At 44.7% G+C, this 16637-nt stretch overlaps 1 protein-coding gene across 18 annotated transcripts in view; it reads left to right on the top strand.

Annotated features, from left to right (window-relative positions):
• Nucleotides 1-5823, top strand: part of ENAH (ENAH actin regulator) — a 203968-nt gene extending 198145 nt beyond the window's left edge. For 9 of the 18 annotated variants that reach the window (XM_084979217.1, XM_084979213.1, XM_084979210.1 and 6 more), the window contains one exon: nt 385-5823. In XM_084979217.1, the coding sequence (XP_084835343.1) occupies nt 385-422 (38 nt within the window). In that variant the 3' untranslated portion in view covers nt 423-5823. The remainder of the gene's footprint in view (nt 1-384) is intronic. The other 9 variants (XM_084979211.1, XM_084979206.1, XM_084979205.1 and 6 more) reach the window with 1 other exon arrangement.
• The last annotated feature ends 10814 nt before the right edge of the window (nt 5824-16637 follow it).

The raw sequence follows: 16637 nt of genomic DNA, 5'->3' as shown, positions 1-16637 counted from the left end.
TCATGGGAATCATTTGTGAAGATGGAGGTCAGCAAGACTCCCAAGTTTCGGGTGTGGGTAGTGTGGAAAACTAGGTGGACAGATCTTCCTCTAGCTTACTGCTGCTCATCCATCCCACCCTGCTGCCCTCGGGTTTGGAACCCACAGAGTTGGCGTTCTCATTCCATGTGCAGAATGGAGAGAATATATAAATATATAGAACTGAGTTTGGTCTTTGTAAAAATAAGAAAGCCTAAGAAATAAATATGTGCAGGGAAGGATGAAAGATCAGGGTATCTTTCTGTGACTGTGAGTCTGAATTCAGTCATTGGGGTTTGTTAAGATTGAATCACCCAGTTAGTTTACCAAACCATTATACTTCCTTTCCTTCCTTTTCCTACCCAGCAATCAGGCAGGAACTGAGCAAGTCAAATACCGCATAGAGAAGCAAACTAAGGAGAGACAGGACTTGAATCTGGAGAAAGAAAAAAACAACATCTACAAAGAACAACTGTTACCAAGAAAACCCCTACATTTCGTGAGCTGAAAGAAGAAAGTGGAGACAAACAGTCGCGAGGAGGGAAAGACAACATATGCTTGGAAAGCCTTCAGACAGTACTACTCTGGCCGTAAGCTCCTTCCCTCCCCGTGTGCTGCTGTTTTCTGATGTTTGTGAGAGGACAGAAGAGAGTCGTGTTAAGAGTTCCTGTAACAGTTACGCAGAAAATACTGACCCCGTCAGGCAAGAAATATTTTCCCGTCTCAAGATACAATCACACATTTTCCACAATCCATTGCTCAAATAAAGAGGAGAAAGGCTTGAGAAGTTTTTCCAGAGAATGCTGATGAAGAATTGAGCAAGTTATGCTATTGTATTGTAAATGTTTCTCTCAGGTTTGTCTTCCTATCATATTTGATATTCCATAAATAATTGCGATCGGTCCTATGTAGGTTAAGATCATAGAATGTGGAACAAATGGAATTGTACGCTTTCAGAGGGTGATGTTTTTAAGAAAGTGCCCTAAACATGACTTGTCCAGCTTGAGGAATTTTAGAAATGATAGGAAGTCTCTCGAGTTAGCCTTCATGCAATTTTGTAGATTCAAACATAAAATTCGTCCAGAATTTAAAGATTTAGATGCCTTCCTAAATTGTTACAATGCTTTACCAAATCTATGACTCCTACATAACACAAACCAGTGGTCAAATGTACAACGATATATTGTAGATTTACTGTAGGTTTTCAACCTTTTTTAGATTTATGCATGTGGACATTTTTATAATGTAATTACAACCACCACAAAATTAGCTTTTCTAATTGCAGACAGTAATGCATGTCAAGTGAATATGTAGTGGCTTTTTCAAGGCCTAATCCCAGGGAGAACATTTTGTAGAGTATAGGGGAGTGGGAGGATGGGAAGGAATAATTTTTTATTTAAAGTTCATTTCTGCACTACCTTTTCTCAGTTATCTGCATGAATGATAATGAGGCATATTTTGTGGCTTTAGTTGGTAAATACGTTAACAGAGCCAAGTACTTGATCTTTTACATCATGTCTTCAGCTGTTTGTATTTTAACTTCAGTGATTTCAATGGTCTCAAACACGATTCTGAGCTTCACATGAATTACATCTCACTGTGGAACTCACAAGTTCGATCCCTGAATTCGGCAGTTATTATTGCCGAGGTGCCCTGCAGGTACACAGGTGTTAAGGCACACGATCCTGACTACAAAGCTGCTTTTGAATTTTGTTATGTTGAAATGCTAGAAAAGTGACAGTGATGGCAGCAGTTATGGTCACAGAAATCATTAAGTCAAGGGAAAACAGTGAGGGGGTCCCGCATAATTATCTTTTAATAAAGTGAACTTAGGTAGTGGGAAGAAGGAACTAGATACTACTTACCACCATGTGTGCGTGTGTGTGTGTGTGCGCGCGCGCGCGCGTGCATATTTGTATGAGCATGCACGTGTGTGTGTGTGTGTGTGTGTGTGTAATCCACGCCCTGTTCTTTGAAACTCTTAAGATTAAAATAGGGGAGAAATCCTGTGTGTTGCAATGATAGAATTTTGTTGAAACTTCAAGAAATCAAAAATTCTCCAGGCTCTCCGTCTTGATTTATGCTTGCGTTGTTATGTGCCATATTTGCTTTGAAATTTTTGATTATCAGAAGTTTTACTAAAAATTTGAAGAAATAATCCATTTTCATCTGCTTTCTAGATTTCTTAATCGAAGTTCCTAAGACAGAGCTTGTTGATAGCATAGTTTTCTCAATGCTGTGACTTTGCAGCCATTACCACTTCAGAGGGGTTTGAATGAGGGAATTGTGTTTCTTTGTTAAAATAGTTCCTGTTTCTGTAGAAACTTCATTTTGAGGTTAATCTGTGATGGATGAGCTATCATAATTCAAGTATACAGTTCTTTTTTTCTATCAACTATTTGTTGTCATGCAATAGTAAAGGCATTAAAGATGCAGCAAGCTTATGAAGTACTATTTTCTAGAAGAAATAGGAGGCATTTTCATCTTTATTACTGTACGTTTGGTTATGCAGACACTTCGATGTTATAAACATTTATGTCCCCCATAAATTTGGTCAGAAATCATTTTTGATTGTGTTACGTTAAACAGTCTACAGTGGGATAGAGTACTGGGTACCAGTGGTCCAAAGTGAGATAAAAGACTACAATAAAAATGCTCGATCTTACAAAAGAAACAGGTTTATGCACTAAACGTTCTGTGCCTTGGTCTAACAGTAACACGATGTCTGTAAAATGACAGTAAGTACAGGTGTCGAATCACGTTTTCTCCCCCTACACTCTGCATTATCCCAGACTGCTAAATGTGTTCTTTCCAAGAAGTTTGATGATTGAATTACTGTATATATTTACTGTCCTGTGCGACAGTTTTGCTATTGTTAGAGATTTCAGTAATTAAAGTGAGAAACAGAAGCTTAAGTTATTTTCCTTATCAAAATTCTGTTCCTTGGAATCCTGATTATGACGGTTTTCGTGCTCTTGTGCATCGGATGTCTTAAGCTGAGTGCAGTTTAGGGGATCCTTTCTAATTACGGGAAGGCACTTCTTTCCTTCAACACTGTGATCTGACCTGTGACACATCTGTACTATACACTCTGTAAATGGCTAACAAGTCAATTGCAAACCAACTGAATGTACAAATCTTAGTGCTGGTGCTGAAATCTCTTCAGAATAGTCATCACGATCTCAAAGTTTGTTTCGAAATTTGCAAGCATCAAGTGTCAGTCAAAACTGAAGATGAAACGCTCATGAACGTTGACTCCTCGTGCTCTAGGCGTACTTCCGTTTCAGATTTGCTGGTTCTCTGCTATTCTTACCGTACTGTTTTCATTTAAATTTCTTACACGCTAACGTCGTTTGTGCGACTGAAATAAAACTGCAGTATATATATGTTGCTGGTTTGTGACACTTAGCTAACCTTCTGACCTAATCTGTTGGTTCTAAAATAAGTTGTACGGAATGTGAAAAACACGTTTTAAAGTCCATGACTTCACTGCTTAAAGTTTACATATCACAACACTGTTCTTTAAAGATTTCATAGGCATAAATACTAAGTAATGTATACAAAGGGAATATGTGATAATGTATCTACCTTTTCCTTGAAATAACTGTTGGGTGTTCCCCATGTGTTCTCATTTTCTCTGGGCTCAGCTTGGTACAGTGTCTTACTCTAACAAAGGATTGATAAATGTTTAAGTTTATTCCATTTTGTTCTACAACACAGACTTGTAAACTCATTTGTGTGGTTACCATTCTCCTTGATATAGTTTGCAGCCTAAGGGACATTGTACGGTCAAGGGCCTTATTGAGTGCTGAATTTTAAATCTAGCGAAATCTGTATCTGTAGTGTATATTTATACGGTGTGCTGATTTCTTGAAACCCACGTATAAGCAGCAGTACTTTTTATCTGACTCTATAGAAGTCTTAATTTTGAGTTTCATCTTACATGTTCATGTCTTCGTTAGACATACAACGGTCCTTGTCTTTTTTCTTCCACCGCTCCCCAGCCTTCCCCTGCCTCATCCTCTCCACTTGTCGCGGACGCTGTGTTGCTGCCACTCGCTGACATATGCAGCCCTTACCCAGCCGTTACCCAGCCCGCTGGGGTGAACATGCTAACTGATGCCCTTCTCTCCTGCCCTTCAAGTTCTTGCTGCCCTCCACGTATAGATAGGAGGGTTTGTCTACAAACTAAAAGTCACTTCCTGTTCAAAAACAAATTCAGTAACACATGGTAACCTTTCGGATTTGCCTCGCTCCAACTTGGCCTCCCAAACTTGTATGTACTTTCAGGGCCGTTGCGAAGACTTGGCCTTTAAATCCTAAGGAGTGGATCCTTTGAAGCACAGTTTCCAGAGGTACGCTACAGGATCTCTGTGATTCCTTTTCGGAGCCGTCATAACTTTATACCCCTGTTACCCTTTAAATTGTAAGCATAAAAAGGACCTCCTCGTATATAAAGCGTGTGTGAAGGAACTCTGGGAGCTCTTAATTCCCTCGCAAAGCTGTTATGTAATCCATTTTCCTGGAGACATTTACTGCAGCATTCGTGTTAGAACTCCAGACCTGTTCCTGGTAGTACCGTTTTTGTTTTGAGTAGAAAGTTGGATTCCTATCTGTACGTCTCCTCAAATCCCAAGAGTGTATTGAAATTACTGATGCTTAATACCTCTGACTTTTCACGGAAAAGCCATTTAATATTTAGACTTAGATGCTTCTGAAGAATGTAACCTTTGAATAGAATTGTCCCAGGTACCTTTGGCTACAAAAGGACACAGTGGAGAACATTTATTGTTTAAGAGTAGTTTTCTCTTAAAATAAGCACATTTGGCCAAGCAGCTAAAGTGGGGAACCCCTCAAAATAGGACATTTATATGAGCCACGTACTGGTGGGGGACTGAATGCAAATGTTCCCTGTTCCAAACACCCAAATAAGCTTAGTGTGGTTTAGGTTTGTTCCCTTTATGTTGTCTCTAGATCATTTTTTTTTAAAGTCTAAAATTGATGAGAAAAGAATATTAATAAGGTAAATATAGGATGGTTAACGATAGGCAGCATCAACTTAGATAGAGGTCTAGGCTCTATGCCTTGGTTTATATACCAGGGGTCAATTTTCAGTTACTATGGATGTTGTCTGTTGGCATAAGCTGTGTAAACTGAGGCATGAGTAGCATTTAAGGCTACATGTAGTAGCCTTAATTTGCTGATTAGTTTAACATAGAGAACAAATAAAGCTGAAATGTCAATGAAGTGTTCCGCCAGAAGAACAGTCCCTGAGCTGTATCCCACTTCTGCGAAGCCTGTTGTCTGCTAAACGGAGAGAAACTGCGCAGAGAGCAGAGCCCCTGGCAGCTTCTGATGTGGGACCCTGGGATTCCTAGAGAGGAAGTGGGGGCCATGGCCCCGGGGCAGCCGAGGGTACAGCGGGCACATGCACCGCTGTACCCTCAGAGAATTTCCCTTTCACCTCACTTGTTAAAGGCATGCCGCTCCTGGCAGTTAGAAAACTAAAGTACACCAGTGAACACTAAATTCAGCCTCTTCTCAGCTGTGCTCTAGGAGAATACAGCTTTCCATTTTAATAAAAAGTATTAGAAATGGTTATTTCATTGGAGGACTAAGTTTGCATTTGTTCCATACGTTAAAAATCTGTATGCAAGTCACAGCCTCATAGTCTGTCATGTTTAAATTTGATTTGAATAACTTTTTTCCCCTTGGGTTCCAAGAGGATTTCTTTAGTAATAGATAATAGTTTTGTTTTGCTTCGTTTTTTTAATAAAGAAGAAATCGCTAATTTAGGCAGCGAATGATGTTATGTGGGTATGTTTAGTGTTCTTTCAGCATTTACAAAAACCTTTATTATGGGACACTTTACAAACACACGGAAAAATAGAGATTATTACAGTGGCTGCCCCAGAGAGTCCCACTCAGACTCAGCAATGACCAATTAATTTATGACCAGCCCACTTCATCTACACCTCCCCACTTCGGCTAGAATATTTTGAATCAGATCCAAGGGAGGTGTTTTTAGAGTTACTTTGATTTGAGTGGTTGAGGATTCAGAAGACAACAAAAGGCTCCCTTTTCAGAAGGTATATTCGATTTTTAGTAAGCGGTGCTTCTTCCAAGAAGACTTAGGACATATTAAATAGCATGAAGTTGGTCTTTGGGTTATACACTTCAAAAATTTATGTTGCAAGAAATTTACATTGGGGAATGTTTAGTTCTCAAACAGGTTCCAACGTTTCCATTCAAATCTGTAGAAACAGAAGGTAGGGTCTTGGCTTACACTTTACAACATAAGCTTTTTTAACCATACAAAAGGCTTGTGTCACAGGAGGCTTTTTAAGATGTGGTTCATAAAGCTTGTGATGTTTCATAGTTATGTCTGTGGAACCTCAGTCTGAGTCCCTTCTTTAAAGGCATTTTTCTATTTGTTTCATTAAAGTTTGAGGTGAGAAGTACCAATTGGGGGGTTTTATTGTCAGTAACCAGGTAGAACTTGGGTGTAAGCTTGGTCTGTTCTGCCTGCTGTGACATTAGGTGTCAATTTTTTTTTTTAAAGAGCCACATCTGAGGCACATGGAGGTTCCCAGGACAGGGGTCAACATTAGGTGTTTAAAATGTTTCGGGGTTTCCCTGGACACACGTAAGTCAGGTGTATCTATCCTTGGTGGTAGACTGAGTGCTGCCATCGCGAGCCCCTCTGACTGCCAATGCTGCCAGGCCACCCAGTGCCCCTGGTACCAGGGGTCAGGCACCTGAAAGCAGGGCTGATGAATTTATATAGACCTAAGTTCTGGACCCCACAGTGTTGGTGGAAGGCACTGACTTTATCCCTGAAGTTTTTGGGGAGAATCACTTCCCCGTGAGAAAAGTATTGGGAGGGTTTAGATATTCAGAAGCACATAGTAAAATCTGGCCTCACTGTCTTTTTCTACCTATTCATTACCTAGGGCCAGGGGTTTCAGGTCTGAGCTAGGAGTTTAGAATTTGTTTTCCTCATCATAGCTATCTCATTGTCACAGGTTTCAGTTGCTAAAGTTGAATTTTAGGGGATGGTATTTGATCCTCACATGTCTGAAAGTAATAAACACTGTTCAGAGATTCTGAATCCATTTTGCCCCACCCCGTTCCTAGATGAGCTTTGCCGGCTCATGCCTCCCTTTGTGGGCAGTGGGCTGGTCCCCGGTGGGACCGGCTATCAGACTGCCGGGCTGGTCCGCATCCTCTCAGGCTGTGTCTCTGAGGTTGCTCCTGCGCCTGACACCCAGCTCTGCGTTTCGTCACCCACTGTGCGCTCTGCAGCCACTGCTTTCCTTTCTTTCCAGTCCAAGCAAAGGAGAAAAGGGTCTGAGTTTTGCTCTCTGATCTTAGGTGCAGCTTTTAATTGTTTCAAAATCTTAGACCCTGTTCACTGAAAAACATGCATCTCAGGTGTGAACAATAGGGAAAAGTCGATGAAATGACAGTTTGGAGATCAGTCGTGCCGGCGGCAGTGTTAGTGCTGTGTTAGCTGCTGCTCCAGGGTCCCCTGCTGGTGTCTACAGCCATCTCAGCAGGAAGCACGCACGCCCTGCTGTCCCCACACCCTGATAAGGATAACGTGGTGGCATCAGTGAGACATGAGCCCGGTGCTCCACTTAGGATGTATCAGTGACAAAGGCCTTTTGACTTTTTTCTGGCCTAGGGGCTCTTGAAGTAAACACCCCAGAGCTGGATGGAGTGAAGCAGGTCTTTGTTTCTTGAGGAATGCACTTCAGTGCCTGCCGTGGTGCTGTGGTTTGTCCTGTCACTGTCATCCTTGAGAGGAAAACCAATGCCCTTCCCTCTCTGCCCTGCTTACTAGCAGACAAAAGCTGTCATTCCTTCCCAGGTCCTTGATTTTAATCCCGAAGCCTGACCACAATTTCTTGCCAGGCCAGGTGACTCTCATGCCATCTGGGTGCGTGTTGCTCTTGGTTGTTTCTTGATCTTAAGGAGAAGAACATTGGCACGAAGTCAGAGGTAGCAATGGGAAAGTTTGGGATCAGAAAAGATGAGTCCTGTTTTGCAGACATTCTTTTATTCTGTTCTTGGTCGGTTGGCATGTGTGTTGTAGAGCTCACTCTGTTAGTAACAGGACATGCTTTTCATGATGTATGTTTTTTCTTTGGAAAATGAAGTGTTTCTAACAAGTGAATGAGATGGAAGACTATCTTGAGACAACTGTAGCTGATGCAGAATATTCAAAACTCAGTTATAACATTTGCACATTTTTGTAGAAATCCTTTTTTTTTGGTTTGCTAGATCAGACTGAATGAGGGAGCTTCCCTGCAGCCTGCAGGACTCTGGCCCGTAGCTGGGTAGAGTGGATGAGTTAGGGCTAGCTGCCGCTGTGCTGGAGGCCGGCAGGACTTCAGGCAGAGGTTGACCCAGGAAGGTTCAGTGCAGAACTTTGCGTTGCCCCACCTCTGGGAGGAGTTTCCAAAACCTTTCACTTAACCTTGAACAAAAACCAGTTCCATCGTGCTTTCTGCTGACCCTCTGGAGTGAGCATATGAGTGAATGACTGGAGGCTTTTTTGGTGCTTTTCTTCTTGCTTTTGAGAAGCAAGAAGAGAGTCAGGGACGAACCTTTGTGATTGGAGAAAGGCATGCATTGTTTCTTTCACACCTGCCCAGCTGATAGGCCAACAGCATCCAGTGGAAGAGCTCAGTTGGTAAAATCTGAAAGTGGATTTCTGGAAGTTCCTTTGCGGTGCAGCAGGTTAAGGATCTGGCTTTGCCGAGGCTGTGGTGCAGGTCGAAACTAGCTCGGGTTCAGTCCCTGGCCCAGGAACTTTCTACATGCCACAAGGGACACCCAAAAAATTTTAAAAATGAAAGTGAACTTCTGATGGTCTAAATGGGTTAGTCTCCCATGTTATCTTGCTTTGCTACAAAATTTTAAAACTAGAAGTGTGCATTTGTGTCCTTTAAAAGATTATGCAGAACTGTTCTGCTAAGAACGTGAACATGTAGCCATGAATCTAGGGTTTTATTAATCGGGACTGAGCCTCTTGGGGCAGTAAGGACTGAAATATCGCTTCAGAAGTTAAGGTTGAGAAGTTCCCTGGTGGCCTAGCAGGTTAAGGATCCTGGCCTTGTCATTGCTGTGGCTCAGGTGGCTGCTGTGGTGTGGGTTTGATCCCTGTTCCAGGAACTTCCATGTGCCACCGGTGTGGCACAAAAAAAAAAAAAAAAAGCTAAGGTTGACTTAAGCATATCCAAGAACATATTTTAATTGGAGTTAGAAATTATTTAATATGCATACAGAATCTTTTGTATTTTATCTCATGGAATTTCTAAGTTATCAGCCTTGCTGAATTTCAGGAGTAAAAGAAACTGGTAGCACCTTGTTTTAAAGCAACCAATCATAGGAGTTCCTGGTGGCCTAGTGGTTAAGGACTCAGCATCGTCACAGCTGTGGGTCGCATTTGGTCCCTGGCCTGGAAACGTCCCACGCCGTGGGTGTGGCCAAAAAAAAAAAAAATTGTACATTGCTGCTTGACTCAAATCATCTGTAAAGCCAAATAAAAGGAGATCTTGTCAGGAAACATTACCTTCCAAGCTTGGCACCTGCTTTTAGAAAGGGGAAGTGGGCGTTCCCGTCGTGGCTCTGTAGAAACGAATCTGACTAGGATCTATGAGGATGCAAGTTCAATCCCTGGCCTCGCTCAGTGGGTTAAGGATCCGGTGTTTCTGTGAGCTGTGGTGTAGCTCGCAGATGCAGCTTGGATCTGATGTGGCTATGGCTGTGGTTTCAACCCCTAGTCTGGGAACCTCCATATGCCCTGGGTTCGGCCCTAAAAAGACAAAACAAAAAAGGGGAGGTGGAAGAGAGGTTGAAGAAACCAAAATAGTTGGCAGGGTAGGTGGGATTTAGATGGCACCTGGGTTTTGCACCAAAGTTTCAAATACAAACAAATAAAAAGGAGGACCCCTTGCAAGACAACTTAGGAAGGACTTGCCAGAAAGTAGCAGCTCCTGCTGCACACAATACAGTGCCTTCAAAATGATTCTCTGTGTGAATTGCATGCAATTTCATGTAACCATAAAGTGTAACCTGTATGTGCATGACATGTGTCTAGAATGTGTAAAGTTCAACTTGAGCAGAGAAGGGGCCCAGCCCTGTGGCTCTGATGGATCAGCCAGTCTGCCGAAGTCCTTGGACTTAACGTGACTTAGGTCTGCGGCATCAGAGCCCTGTGTTTGCATTAAGCAACCATATCACTGAAATCGGATCATTTCTCCCTTTCTACTTTCTTTCCTACTTTGCAGCTTTGCTGGTTTTAACTGCTTTCACTCTTCTGCTTCTAGGTATCCTTCCTTGTTTTGAAATAAAAGATGAAATACTTAATTCAAAGGAGACTTGTTTTTATTTTCCGAGTTGCTCTTAATTTACCAAAGATACATGACATGAAAAAGAGCTTGTTCTGCTTTCTTGATTGTGATTCTGACCAGAAAATGTGCTCAATTCTAAAAGCTTGAAGAGCTTTCTCTGGGCCTCCTGCATTTCAGTCCGTCGCTAAGGAGGTTTGTCAAGGAGTCCGCTTTCACCTCCCCAACTGCTTGCCCTTCACGGCTGTCTGACCCCGTCCACAGAAAAGGGTGCCGTCCCATCCGTCCCCACCTCCACTCCCCCAGCCATCCAAGGCCACTGCCCAGACTCCATGAGCAGCCTTCTGGATAAATGAACAGCTATGTGCATGTGCCCCATTTTCGTCTGGACTACCACATACTCTGCGCTCTGTCGTCTTTTTTCTCTTTTTGGGGCCACATCCTCAGCATATGGAAGCTCCCAGGCTAGGGGTCAAATTAGAGTTGCCGCAGCCGGTCTACACTATAGCCACAGCAACACAGGATCCCAGCTGCTTCTGTGTCCTACACCACAGGGGAACGCTGGATCCTTAACCCACTGAATGAGGCCAGAGATCAAACTGCATCCTCATGGATACTAGTCAGGTTCTTAACCTGCTGAGCCACAACGGGAACCCCTACCCTATCCTTTCTAGTACTGATTGTATTCAGTCTGTCACTCAGGACTGATGCCTGCAGGGAGTGCTTTGCTTTCTCTAGAACTCCAGAGAACGAAGGCCTGAGACTGCATGTTCTTGTCCTGTAACCATCCCGTTCTGGCTGGATCACTCTGAGACCAGTTACCTTTCAGCTAAGAATAACTGTGAGCCTGTGGTTTGTATGGAGCTTGCTGTTAGATTCCTGTAAAGATGTGGCCATTTAATGGCCTCACTTTAACTCATGCTTTTTTTTTTTTTTTCCTGTGAAGTCAGGGAAACAAAAAGGAAGGCTTAGGCTGTCTCACAGCCTGAACTGGAGCAGCCGAAGTGGTTTCCTTTTTCACTGGCCTCATTTCTAGCTGTATTTGCTTACCACCACTTTTCAAATATCCAAGAAGCCCTGCTTCTGGAGATGGATGTTTTTCATTCCAGGCTCAATCCCATTATCTCTGGCAGAGAGGTTATCCTGTAAGAGGTTTATCTGATGAAAACACCTGCCAGTCTCCTCGGTTCCAAGTAAGATGCTCTCAGAGCTTTAATAGGAGACACGATGTTAGCCGCTACATGGACAGCAAGATGTGTGGATGGAAGGCAGCCCTGGAGCGGCCTGAGCTTGGGGGTTTGGTGCTTCTGTTCTCAGCCGCAAAGTTCAGTGTCCAGGTCTGCAGGTGGCCGAGAGTCCCCAGCACAGATGGGCCAGGCTGACCGTGACATTCAGTATCACAGAACCGGAGATATCTCCTCTGACCTTGGCAGCAGCAGACCGGTGGCGGTTGTGTAGGTCAAGTTCACGATTTCTCTGTGGGTCAGATATAAAGAGCCACTATTCTGCCATTTTTCTCTGACCGGGCCAGTCCTAGCAAAGGATTAGGGGTATGGTAACATTGGACTGATTTTTTTTTTTTCTTTTTTCTTTTTTAAGGCCGTTTCTGCGGCCTATGGAGGTTCCCAGGCTAGGGGTTGAATCAGAGCTACAGCTGCCAGCCTACACCACAGCCACAGCAACAGCAGAGCCAAGCTGAGTTTGTGACCTACACCACAGCTCACAGCAATGCCAGATCCTTAACACACTGAGCAAGGCCTGGGATCGGACCCGCATTCTCATGGTTCCTAATTGGATTCTTTTCCATTGCACCAGGATGGGAACTCCTGGACTGATGTTATTAACATCTGGAAAGCCACACCATGGGGAGGAGATGTTGCAGAGAGTCTCTGAAACTCTTATTTAAAAGTCACCTGGGGGAGTTCCCGTCGTGGCGCAGTGGTTAACGAATCCGACTAGGAACCATGAGGTTGCTGGTTCGGACCCTGCCCTTGCTCAGTGGGTTAACGATCCAGCGTTGCCGTGAGCTGTGGTGTAGGTTGCAGACGCGGCTCGGATCCCACGTTGCTGTGGCTCTGGCGTAGGCCAGTGGCTACAGCTCCGATTGGACCCCTAGCCTGGGAACCTCCATATGCCACGGGAGCGGCCCAAAGAAATAGCAAAAGACAAATAAAATAAAAATAAAAGTCACCTGGGGAGTTCCCGTTGTGGCTCATCAGGTTAAGAACCCAATCCGTATCCATGAGGATGCAAATTTGATCCCTGGCCTCCCTCAGTAGGTTAAGGATCAGGCGTTGCTGTGAGCTGTGGTGTAGGCCAGCAGCTGTAGCTCCAATTCGGCCTGGGAACTTCTATGTGCCTCAAGTGCAGCCCTCAAAATCAATTAAAGAAAAAACGTCACCTGGGTTGTGACTGATTTCTATTATTCTTGGATGATTATGGATCTAAATCATCACTCCTGGCCCCCAGAACAAAAATTCATGTGGGAGCCTGGACTCTGGAAATGTGCAGTGTAATAGGGATTGTGCTTTTCCTGCCTCTGCTCCTGAGACTGAGTGGAGATCTGGGGCCTGCAGGTGGCACTGTTGGCCGGGAAAGGTTTTTCCCTCCCTGCAGGGAGCCCTGGTCCAGAGGAGAGAGCAGGTGCCCCCTCCAGGGACTGAGGGGCTTGCACTGAGAGCCCACACCAGGGCCGCTGTCAGGAGACCTCACAGCCAGGATGTCCCAGCACATTTGAGGTCTTTTTCTTTTTTAAACTTGAAGTAAGACACAGACAAGTGCATACACATGTACAGTTTTAACCCCAGAACACTGGGCCCCCCACCCCTGTGTTCCCTTCTGGCCTCGAGCCACACCCGGGAGAAACACTCTTCTGACTTATAACCCCATAGATGAATTTTGGCTGTTCTTTTTTTTTTGGCCACATTGTTGGCAGGCAGAAGTTCCCAGGCCAGGGATCAAACTCATGCCACAGAAGCGACCTGAGCTACTGCAGTGACAACACCAGATCCTTAACCCACTGAGCCACCAGGGAACTCCAGTTTCGGCTGTTATTGCGCTTCATTTCAATAGAGTTGTGCCCCCCCCCCTTTTTTAGGGCCACACCCACAACATATGGAAGTTCCCAGTCGAGGGCTTGAGTCGGAGATGCAGCTGCCGGCCTACACAGCCATGGCAACAGGGATCTGAGCCGCATCTGTGACCTACACCACAGCTCACAGCAATACCAGATCCTTAATCCACTGAGCAAGGCCAGGGATCAAACCCGCATCCTCTAGGAGACAACGATGGGTCCTTAGTCTTAAGGATCTAGGAACGGCTAAGGCTTATAAAACATATGAAACTGTATGATACAGTTCCTCTCCACGGAGCCCACAGCTGTAGCTGGGTTAGTTAATATCCTTCCACATGTTTAGACCGTCCACAGAAAGTATAACCATTTAAAATGTCTTCTATCATTTCTGAGGAAGATATAATCATTTAAAATACCTTCTAGGGGAGTTCCTCTTGTGGCGCAGCGGAAACGAATCTGACTAGGATCCATGAGGTTGCTGGTTCCATCCCTGGCCTCGCTCAGTGAGTTAAAGATCTGGCGTTGCCATAAGCTGTGGTGTAGGTTGAAGATGCGGCTTCTATCCTGCATTGCTGTGGCTGTGGTGGAGGCCTGCAGCTGCAGCTCTGATTTGACTCCTGGCCTGGGAACCTCCATATGCCATACCTGGCCCTAAAAAGCAAAATGAAATGAAATGAAACATACCCTGCCCTCAAAAGCAAAAATAAAATAAATAAATGAATCATTTAAAATCCTAGGGAGTTCCCTAGTGGCTCGCTGGGTTAAGAACCCAGTGTTGTCACTACCGTGGCTTGGGTGGCTGCTATGGCACAGGTTGTATCCCTGGACCAGGGAACTTCCGCAGGGCCTGGCCAAAAAAAAAAAAAAAAAAAAAGAAAAAGCCTATAAATCAACTATATCAATACAAATTTTAAAATAAGGTAAAATAAATGCCTTCTTTCTAAATTGCTTTTTTTAATTTTCATTTTTTAAATCTAAATTGTTTTAAAGGGTTCAGAGGAAACGTGAAGAGTATGGGCCCCTTTAGGAAACAAGATGGCCTGTCATTTTCTGCAGGAAGTATCCCAGCCGTTTTAAGTGAGTGCTTCCTGGATTCCTTTTTTTGTTGCTGTTTAATATTTTTTAATTTATTTTTATTATAGTTAATTTACAATGTTCTGTCAATTTTTGCTGTCTAGCAAAATGACCTAGTCATACATCCATTCATATAGATATAAAACATTCTTTTCTGTCATATTCTCCTCCATCATGTTCCGTCACAATGATTGGATATAGTTCCCTGTGCTGTACAGCAGGACCTCATTGTCTATGCAAGTGCACTAGTTTGCATCTGGAGTCCTGAATTTGCTGCCAGGCCACTGGGGAAAGCCACCTGCAGGTACAGGAAAGAGCAAGTCCAGTGGCCCAGGGCTCTCCTAAGTCTTTGTTACCTGCAAAGTGGGAGACCTTCAAGCCAGGAGCGCTTGCCTGCTGCCGGCTAATCTGACAGGATGCTTCCAGCCCTAACAGAAGACCCACCTTAAAAGCAGCTTAAGTAATAGGAGTTTTGTCCTACTCGAATAGGCCCTGCTGGGAGGGAGGGGGGCACAACCGGGGTTGTGGGAATGATGGCCAAACTCACAACACCTGACTCTGGACAGGGGAGGTTGGGAGTCTGGTTGGATCACCTGGTGTTCAGGGGAGGATGCTGCGTGTCTGTCACCCAGGCTGCCAGGGTGCAGTCAGGAGCAGAGTGAACAGGGTCTGTGGGAGGTGGGGGGAGGGGCTGATGGTACCCAGAGCTTGGGGAGCCCATGGTTCCCACTGCAGGATGTGACCAGAGGGCCAGTGACACCTGCCACTCAGGGCACCTGCCACTCAGGGCTTACCTCCTGAGCCTGGTAAGGGGGGGCGCTGGTCAGCCAGGGCCCCCACCCCCGTACTGTTGCCAAAATATTGGCTCCCTCTGTAGTCTGATGCTAAATAGAAAGGCGGACACAGAGCTGGGGGAAACACAAAAAGTAGCTTTAATTGCCAGGCAAAGAGGGGAACAGCAGGCTAGTGCCTAGAGGAGTGTGCCCCCCACCCCTTGGAGGGGGAGGGAGGAGTCTTCTAGTGTTTGAAGAGCCGGGCGTGGTCAGCTCATGCGCATTTTCTTGATTGGTGGGTGATGAGGTCATTGGGTGTCAGCGTCATCAACCTTCTGGTTCCAGCCAGTCTGGGGTCTATGAGCTTGTGGCCAGCATGCACTTGACTTCTTCCACCCGGTGGGGGCTTCAGCACTTGCAAAACAGCTCCAAGGACCTGGCTCAGAATAGTACCTACAGTCTTTGGAAAAGGACGGAAGGTCCTTGACTTTGCTGAATGGCTAAACTATCATTCTGTTTTGCTTGATTGTTTTCCTTTTTCTCTGTATTTTCTCACTTCTCTCATTAAATTGATTCTTTGACTAAAGTTTTTTTAAAAGATAAAAAGGCAGGTAAAGGACCTGACTGGGCGTCCACTTTGGGAAGACCTCGTGGGGCCCTGCTCAATTACAGTACAAGGGAGCAGAGCCCGGAGGGGAGCACACGATACCGGACCTTCGTTTTGGGTCTTCCACAGCAGGTTTGTTTTAGACCCCATAACAGTACGCCCTGGAGTTGCCATCGTGCCTCAACGGTAATGAATCCGACTAATATCCATGATGTGGATTCGATCCCTGGGCTCGAGCAGTGGGTTAAGGATCCGGCATTGCCTTGAGCTGTGGTGTGGGATCCAAGTTGCTGTGGCTGCGGTGTAGGCAGGCAGCTGCAACTCCGATTAGATCCCTAGCCTGGAAACTTCATGTGCTGCGGGTGAGGCCCTAAAAAGTCAAAAAAAAAAAAAAAAAAAAAAGCCTGCTTTGGTCACTTTGGGAATCCCATTTCCATGAGACCTCTGCGCATACAAATTAAATTGTTTCTTTCTCCTAGTTATCTGTCTTGTGTCAATTTCATTATAGAGCAATCAAAAGAACCCTTGAGGAGCAGGGGAAAATCTCAGCCTTCCTGACATCTGCGTGGAGCAGTTACCTGAGCGTCCTGTACCTACGTCTGTGTATGGAGTTGATTGCAGTGTGTGATCTCCTGGGGACTCAGGTAGAATACCTGAGCATCTGGGGTGGGAAGCCGGGCAAAGGAGGGAGAAGAATGCACTTAACTCATAACCAGCCCAGAGAACCACACACA

The sequence above is a fragment of the Sus scrofa genome, chromosome 10 (genome assembly GCF_054392235.1).
Source record: "Sus scrofa isolate SSC_HxYL_T2T_F1_AM1 chromosome 10, Sscrofa_HxYL_maternal_Yorkshire_Landrace_v2.0, whole genome shotgun sequence".
NCBI classification, from domain to species: Eukaryota; Metazoa; Chordata; class Mammalia; order Artiodactyla; family Suidae; genus Sus; species Sus scrofa.
This window is presented reverse-complemented; position numbering and strand designations above follow the sequence as displayed.